General features: G+C 48.7%; 2 protein-coding genes across 2 annotated transcripts in view; one reads left to right on the forward strand and one right to left on the reverse strand.

Annotated features, from left to right (window-relative positions):
• LOC123143736 (zingipain-1-like) overlaps window positions 1-865 on the forward strand; it is a 21,555-nt gene extending 20,690 nt beyond the window's left edge. Inside the window, exons 2-3 of the mRNA XM_044562704.1 lie at window positions 354-584; window positions 674-865. Coding sequence (XP_044418639.1) covers window positions 354-584; window positions 674-754 — 312 coding nt within the window. The 3' untranslated portion in view covers window positions 755-865. The remainder of the gene's footprint in view (window positions 1-353; window positions 585-673) is intronic.
• The window catches only part of LOC123143735 (F-box/LRR-repeat protein At5g02910-like), a gene marked incomplete in the record, with an annotated part of 33,340 nt that extends 25,692 nt beyond the window's left edge, over window positions 1-7,648 (reverse strand). Inside the window, 1 exon segment of the mRNA XM_044562703.1 lies at window positions 7,556-7,648.
• Window positions 7,649-8,609: the final 961 nt, after the last annotated feature.

An 8,609-nucleotide genomic window follows, 5' to 3' on the forward strand; every position in this document is an offset into this window, starting at 1 on the left:
CAAGCTGAACTGCTGTATAGATAAATCTGTTTGTAATTGCAAGCTCAACAATCCTTTGTGCATGATGTATGCAGTCTGATTGGGGTTTATTACATTTAATTGAATATATGTTATCTAGTTGGGTTTTATTACATTGCAGAGTTATGTTATCCGGTTGGGTTCTGTTACATTGCAGATTGCATCTATAAGAAAGTTTGACTTTCTCTTAATATTTTCTAAAATGATCATATGGCTGTTCATTCTGCAATCAGCCTTGTACTATCAAGTTTACCATGATTTTATTCATTCCACTAGCACTGCAGTTCTGATTCTAATTTAAGTGTTCTAATCGACATGCTTTGAAAATGTCTTAGGTAGTTGTTTCAGCTTTTCAGCTGCTGCTTCACTGGAAGGCCTCCACTTCATTGAAACAGGACAACTATTCAAACTCTCGGAACAGCATAGATGGCAGCCATCTACGGAATCGTGGATGTGAAGGTGGTACAGCATATGAGGCCCTGCTCTACATCAAAAGGAATGGAGGGATTGTGTTTTCAGAGCACTACCCATACATAGGAAAGCAGTGTGTTCCCAAGAAATTGACTGTACGCCAAATCCTATAATACTCTGAATTCCAATTCTGATTTTATTTTTGTTCAACTAGATCTAACCTGAATTCTGTTATTTTATTTAGGCGCCTGGCTTGATGATAGATGACGCTGCGAACTACACAAGCATTTCAGAACATGTTCTGAAGTGGCAGGTGGCTCAGTAGCCTGTCTGTGCAACAATCGGGGCAGATGTCGAGTTCTATGCAGATGTAGAGGTATTTTCCTCTCTGAAAGATTAGAATTCCACGTTTGTACATTTTCTTTTCTCACATGCCTGAATTATCATATGTTAGGATGGCGTGCGTGTCTTGGAAGGGCCCAACTTCTCCCTGTCTGAAATTTATGACAGGAAAATTGCACATTCAATTGATGTTGTTGGTTATGGAGCAGTCGATCCTGGTGGCCGACAAGTTTGGCTGGCCAAGTGCTCAAACGGCAATTTCCTGTTGATAGCCAGAGGCAGTGGGGCTTTGGGCATCAATAGGAGCATCTCATTCCCCATAAGAGTGTCGTGCACGAGAGAGGTCGTCAATGTTACAGTGAAATCTGACGAGGAGCTGGGGGCAGAACCGCGTACCAACTTATACCCTTACTAGTGATATAATCTTGTACTTATATATGTCACTATCTGGGTACTTTGTATTGATGGCAGATACTACTTATGTAGTAATTTAATCTTTGTACTTATCTCAGTAATGATTAGTGTGCTGAGGGTGTATCTATGTCACTAGGTACTTGTGTACTGCTCACAGATACTACTTACTACTATGTAGTAATCCAATGTTGGTACTTATCACAGTAATGGTTAGTGTGTTGTGAGTGCATTTGGGTTGCTATCTTTGTACTTGTGTAGTGATAGGTGCTTCTTTCATGATCGTACTTCTGAATTGAGAATGATCCTGCTTAAATCAAGTGCAAATATTCATGTACTCCATCCGTAAAAAAATATAAGAGTGTTTAGTCACTACTTCTTCGTTTAGAGTATATGTATGTGTGACCGGTGAGACTTACAGCTAAGAGCATCTACAGTCGGGTGCCCTCCTATACACCTGAGCGGATGGCTGGCTGGTTTATGAGATTTACGAGCTTAAAAAGTGCAATTATTATTCGTTCTTGTCATGTATATGTATGTGTGACCTGTGAGACCTACAGCTAAGAGCATAGCGTTCCCCAAACCCCCCTATACGACAAACCTGACTACATTTGAAGGACGTGATGACTTGTTCTCGTCGACTGCAGACATCCCGAGTCGGTCGGTAGATAAAACTCCTTTAAAACAACTTGTAAAACTGTTAATTATGTAATGAGACATGTTTGTTGCCCTACACTTCTTACTATGTTTCCTCACTATTACTCTTAATTATTGTGTCGACATTGTAATGTGTTGTATGCATCTGGATGAACGTTTGAATGTTGAGACAACATTTTATATATGTAAGGCAATGTCATGATCTAGTGCAAAATGATGCAACCTCATGATTAAAATGCTGCCACAAAAGCGACAAACATGTTAGCAGTGGCAGGCGCCCCTGAGAGCCTCGCCCACCACAGAAGGAGATTTAGCGCCCACCAATGTTGGTCATTCCTGCAATAGTGTATGCATAATACTAGTCTAGCACCACACCTTGCGATGAGTTGGACATGGGCCAGGACAACATCGACCACATCCAACCAAGAGTTGCCGCCGACGATAGCCCCGCAAGGAGGACTCGCAAGCCGTCCAACCAATGCGCTACCTACGACTGGGTCATGACTCTTCGTTAAATAGGGACGCTTGTAACAGTAGAACATGCATCCTCGCTTGTTCAATTCAAATTCCCGATTGTTTCGAGCAATCTCTTTGGAAATGTTTGGTTACCTACATGAATTTTGGCCTTCTTGCATCTATAGCGGAGCAAACCCTGGCTGAGTAGATAAACCTATTTTGTACCGAGTTTGCCCACCCCCCCCAAGCCTGGCTGAGTAGAAACAAATAGTGTTATTTGGGTTGCATATCTCCGCTCTCAAGATGCAAGTTTGTCTATTTAGTTACATGTGCGCCGATGATTAATTTCACCTCTTGTTCACATGGTGAACTTGCTTTATGCACAACTCACTTTCTGGTAGGAGCTAGGGTTCTACCCGGTCTCGGGCGTAGTCTGTAGGGGAAGGAGGGAGGAGGGCGAGGGCTGGTGCGTCGGCTGGCGGCGTGGCGCCGTCCTTGCGACGAGAGCAGCGGCGACGAAGGCAGGAGGCGGCTAGGGTTTAGGTCTCCCGACTCCCTAAGGGAAGCCGAGCAAATAATGATTGCTTCTTGCCTGATTAGATTGATACATCTCCTCTCCTAATATAGAGAGGTTTACTTGACTCCTAAGAAAACGATCCTAATAACGATAAGATAATTGGGCTAAGCCCCTAATAATGATAAGATAACTTGGGCCACAACCCACTGGGCTAAACCCCTAATATGCCGGTCATAACACTTCTCCCCGCCTGCACAAACAGCACGTCCTCGAGCTGTAAGGTGGGGAAGCGCTTGCTGAACTCCTCGAGGTGATCAACCAGTGTCAAACACCTTCGCGGTAGCTGGGGCGGCCAGGTCGGCGGCGACGGCGTCCTCCGAAATGTAGTCTGCAACCTCCAGGTAGAAGAGTCGCGGGCAGGCGTGGTCGGGCGTGTAGGGCTCGTCACAGTTGAAGCACAACCCTTGGCGGCGACGCTCGAGTAGCTCGGCGGAGGTGAGCAGGCGGAACGGGCGCGCCGCGGTCGCGGCGAGGGGTGCCGCGGAAGCCTGCGCAGGCCGACCCTGCGCGGGATCTGGCCAGGGTAGCGACCCAGCGGCCCGGGACGGTGATTCGTGCTGGATGGCCACTGCGCGGCGCTCGAACGCGCGGGCGTAGTACATGGCCGTCTGGAGATCCTGGGGTTCCCGAAGCTCCACGTCCACGCGGATGTGATCCGGAAGTCCACCGACAAAAAGGTCGGCCCGCTGCTGCGCCGTCACGCCCGATGCGTGGCATGCCAAGGCCTGGAAACGGTCGGCGAAGTCCTGAACCGTGGAGGTGAAGGGAAGGCGGCCTAGCTCTGCTAGGCGGCTCCTGCGGGTCGCGGGCCCAAAACGAAGGAGGCAGAGCTCGCGGAAGCGCTCCCAAGGGGGCATGCTGCCCTCGTCCTGCTCGAGGGCGTAGTACCAGGTCTGTGCCGCGCGGCGAAGGTGGTAAGAGGCGAGCCAGGTACGCTCCGAGGCGAGGGTGTGCTGCCCGCGAAAGAACTGGTCGCACTGGTTGAGCCAGTTGAGGGGGTCCTCCGTGCCGTCATAAGTGGCGAAGTCAATTTTGGCGAACCGCGGCGGTGTCTGGGTCGGAGCGCCGTGTCTGACTGGCTCGGAGGTGCGGAGCAGCGAGGCGGGCGACGCCTGGTCGGAGTACCCCGGGTAAGGGCCCGCGGAGCCGGATGGCCCGCCGAACTGCAGGGACGGAGTCAGCTGTTCCGGAGCCGTGGTGTAGACCGGTGGTGGCGAAGACCCGGCCGCCCAAGCTGGTAGTGGCGACGGGGAGGGCAGAAACCGGACTTGGTGTATCGGCAGGCCGGCCGGTGCGGATGACGGCAGTCCGGAGCTAAGCAGAGGTGGCGCCTGGAGCTGCAGCGGCTGCTGTGGAGAGTGGGCGGGCGCGGCGGTAGCCGCGGTGGCAGTCGATGGCCACTGCGGCCAGAGGGGGGCCGCGGCTGGGGGCGGCTGCAGGTGTAGCAGCGGCGGAGGCGGCCCGCTGGGGTGCACCGCCTGGAACGGCAATAGCGGTGGCCCGCCAGTTGCAGGCGCGCCCTGGGACGGCCACGGCAGCGCGGGGTGGCCGTAGGCGGCGGTAGTCGCAGTCGGCGGAGGTGCGTGCGGTCCGGCCAGGTACAGATGGATGCCCTGGACGGCCGTCACGAGATCCCGCAAGATGTTGGTGACTTCTTCCGGCGTGGAAACGGCGGGTGTCGACGCAGCGGAGGTGACCGGGGCCGGCGGCGTTGGGGAACCTGCAGTGGTGACCGGCAGCGTGGGGCCCCAGCGGTGGTCATCGGGACGGTGGTGACAATGGGCAGCGGCGGCGTGGGTGTTCATGAAGACATGATCGAACCCGAGTCTCTAGATACCAAATTGGTAGGAGCTAGGGTTCTACCTGGTCTCGGGCGTAGTCTGTAGGGGAAGGAGGGAGGAGGGCGAGGGCTGGTGCGCGGCGGCCGGCGGCGTGGCGCCGTCCTTGCGACGAGAGCAACGGCGGCGAAGGCAGGAGGCGGCTAGGGTTTAGGTCTCCCGGCTCCCTAAGGGAAGGCGAGCAAATAATGACTGCTTCTTGCCTGATTAGATTGATACATCTCCTCTCCTTATATAGAGAGGTTTACTTGACTCCTAAGCAAACGATCCTAAAAACGATAAGATAATTGGGCTAAGCCCCTAATAATGATAAGATAACTTGGGCCACAACCCACTGGGCTAAACCCCTAATATGCCGGTCATAACACCTTCATACTTTGTCTACAAGCATTGAAATAAAAAATTACAACATAAGAGTTATGTGGAGCAAAGAGATGAAACTAGTGGTTAAGGAAATTTCAAAAGATAGACCGTGTGATGATTTTGCTGGAATTCATCTCAAGTAACATGCACACTCCGGATGACGTCGAAATGGATCTGTGCAAACACATCAACGAGCTTCGCGCAACAATGGGTCCGAGATGGAGCCAGACACCTCAAAAGGAGCGACGGAGACTGGCCTAGAGATGAATGCATTGACATACAATCATCGACCTAGTTTCTCCTCATCTGATCGACATGTCAATCAATTTTCCCCCAGATATCATTAAGAGGAGAAGGAATCACTAAAAGCGCATCAACCCGCAGATGACAAGCTGGCTACACTCAAGGCTTATAGGAGGGAAAAGGATAGTATTGTATCCATGGAAAGAGATGGGGCAAGGAGCACAATAGTTCATCTTCATGTGGTTTAGGAGATGCTGAAGTTTTGTGATGTTACATCTCACGGCTCTGACGAAACTGATGTTGATCTGATGTATCGTATTATTTGCTAAAGCTCAGTTTGAAGTTTCTAAACCCAGTGCTATAAAGTTAACTACTCCCTCCGTCCTATAATGTAAGACGTTTTTTGGTGTCAAAAAACGTCTTACATTATAGGACGGAGGGAGTAGTAAGCTACAAGGTCAAATAGTCATTTTCTTGTCACACAATGGCAGTTCACATTCCTTCCTCAGCAACATCCAGGCGAGCAGCTACCCCCATGCGACCGAGTGGAAACGAGACCGACGAGATCCCATGGCCGCACCTTCCCAGCGAGCAGCTACCTCCCCTACGACCCTGTCGACGCCTCCTCTTGTGGCACCGTCAGATGCTTCTATTATGCCGAGTAGCGCCCCTTGACACTCGGGAAAGGCTTTGCCGAGTGCCCGACGGATGACGCTCGGCAAAGTAGGGCGTACGCCGAGTAGGCTTTGCCGACTTGACAAAGCCTTTGTTGAGGTCATTTTGGCCTTCGCCAAGTATTCCCGATACTCGAGATACAAGGTCTTTCCTATAGTGATTTCTCAATTGAGAAATAGTTATTTCTCAGTCGATTGAGATCTAGAATCCAGAATTAAAAAAAAGTGTCATTTTGTTCCACATAGCAGTATGAACAGGCTCACAAAGTGAAGTTCAGAACGCAAATCATACCAAGAGCAAATGAAATAATGGAATGGGGTATAGAGTAGAAGACCATTACATGAGGAGGCCATGCCTGCGCGGGCCTAGAAGCGATCAAGGACATCAAGCAGCATATCCGGCAACCTAAGGACGGGGCTCCACCGCCGTCGTCACCGCACAACCCGAACTTCTCGATATGCATACACGTAGTACACTGTTAAGACGCACGTTCTCTGCGAGTAAAATTATTTGTTATCATGTGTTTTGTCCATGTAGAGTCGATTGTTATCATACGGAGGACTACCTTGCAGCCAGAAATCGGATGGGATTGAGGCGAAGACAATCCACTAGAAAATTCATCACACAACCAGCAGTCTATCAGACTCGAACGACAACTGCACCATGAGATCCATGGCTGCAGATAGGGTTGAATTGATCTACAAAGTACGAAAAAGGACGAGCAGTCAGGCATAAGTAATTCTCACTTGATATGCAGAGAGCCAGAGCGGATACGAGGATGGAAAACACATGCGAGAGATATAGGGCGCTTTCGTTTCAGACATCCCGTCCCGTTCCCAATAAAAAACGGGATTTTCGGGTGCGTCCGTTTTACTTCAAGTATATATAAGACTCAGAACCAATACCATTTCAGACGAAAAAGGATACGGTAGTGATCTAATCAGACATTTAGAAACCACAGCTACAGTGAAAAAACATGTAAACACCTTTGTGTGTGTGACAAAAAAAGTTGCAATCATATCTGGACTCACCGGACATAAGCAGTTCGTTATCAGATCAAATCGACCCGTGTCTGCACAATTTACACCACATAGTGCACATGAACAACAAGGTTGAATCAGAAACAGTGTATACAGCCGGTCACGAGCACATCTAGCAGGCACCGACATCAAATCTGAGGGTGAGAAAAAAGAGATCAAACTTGGAGGTGATTAGTCTTGAATAAATGTTAAGGAACGAGGGGAGCGAGATCCGAACAATCTTACCCAAAAAATAGAGAGAAAAAAACCAGGGGTAGCAAGTTTGACTTGGTGTCGGCCGGCCAGCCACTCGATTACAATGGAAGAAGAAATCCAGTTAAGAAGAAAGATCTGGCCGTCGTTGAGACTTCATTACGGCAGCGGCTGGCAAAGCTTCGATACGCCTCCAAGCCATGGCAGAAAAGATCCGGTATGATGGTAGATCCATGGCAGGACATGCTTTGTGTGGGACGCCACCGCCGGGATGACGAGATAGGCATAGAGGAGGAGAAAGGAGGGGATGGGAGGGGAGGGGAAGAATCGCCTGGGGGAGAACGGCAGGCAGCCGTAGGAGCACGCCGGCGTCGAGGAGGCGGCGGGTGGCGGCGGCGCGTTCTTGCTCCGTCTCTTGCTTCCCCGAGCCCTTCCTCGACGGGGCCTCCTAAACGCGCACCCCCCGCTCCTCCCGCACGCGATTTGGGCCAAGCCCATGTGCGAGCTGGGGTGCCCCTGTTTTTTTTTCATTCCTTCTTGTTTTTTTCTGCTTTTATTTTTTGCTTTTTAAAAAAATTCCGGGATTGCAAAAAAAAATCACGAACTTAGGTAAAATGTCATATATTTCAACATAATGTTCCAAATTTCGGAAAATTTCACAAATTTTTTAAGAAAAAAACAGGTTTCAAAAAATGTACAAGAATTTGAAATATGCTCCCGGATTTCAAAAACATTGAAAATTGTCCGAATTTCAAAAATTGTTCACAGTTCAAAAATATTCATGAATTAAAAATTGTTTCATGTATATCAAAAAATGTTCTCTGATTAAAAAATATTCACGAATTGAGAAAATGTTCGTGAATTTCGAAACATTGTTCCCATATTTCAAAGAATGTTTGTCAATTCAAAAACTGTTCACCAATTTTAGAAAATGCTGACAAATTTCAAATTTTCCCCTAAATCTCAAAAAAATTCGTCAATTAAAAATATATTCATGTATATCCAAAAATTCATAAATTTTCTCCCAAAATTTAAAAAAACATAATTAAAAAAAAATTGAATTCCAAAATTATTCCCCAATATAAAAAAACAAATTTTAAATGATAAAGGAAATAGAAGAAAAAATGAAAGGAAAAACGCATAGAAAGATAAAAACGCCGAGAGAAAGGCATGTGAAAACCTGAATATGGGTCGGCCCATATCTGCGCAGCTAGGGGGTGCGCATTTGTAGGGTATTCCCCGACCTACGCGGGAAATAGGAGCCACCCTCCTCGATGGTTGTGAGTCGCGTGGATTGGAAAGGATTCACGCGGATCGCCAGGCTAGGTTGTCTAATCCCTGCGTACCAAATGGGCTGCGAGGTTTTCTGGGGTTTCTGGGCCACGC

Source organism: Triticum aestivum, chromosome 6D (assembly GCF_018294505.1).
Source record: "Triticum aestivum cultivar Chinese Spring chromosome 6D, IWGSC CS RefSeq v2.1, whole genome shotgun sequence".
Classification (NCBI taxonomy): Eukaryota; Viridiplantae; Streptophyta; class Magnoliopsida; order Poales; family Poaceae; genus Triticum; species Triticum aestivum.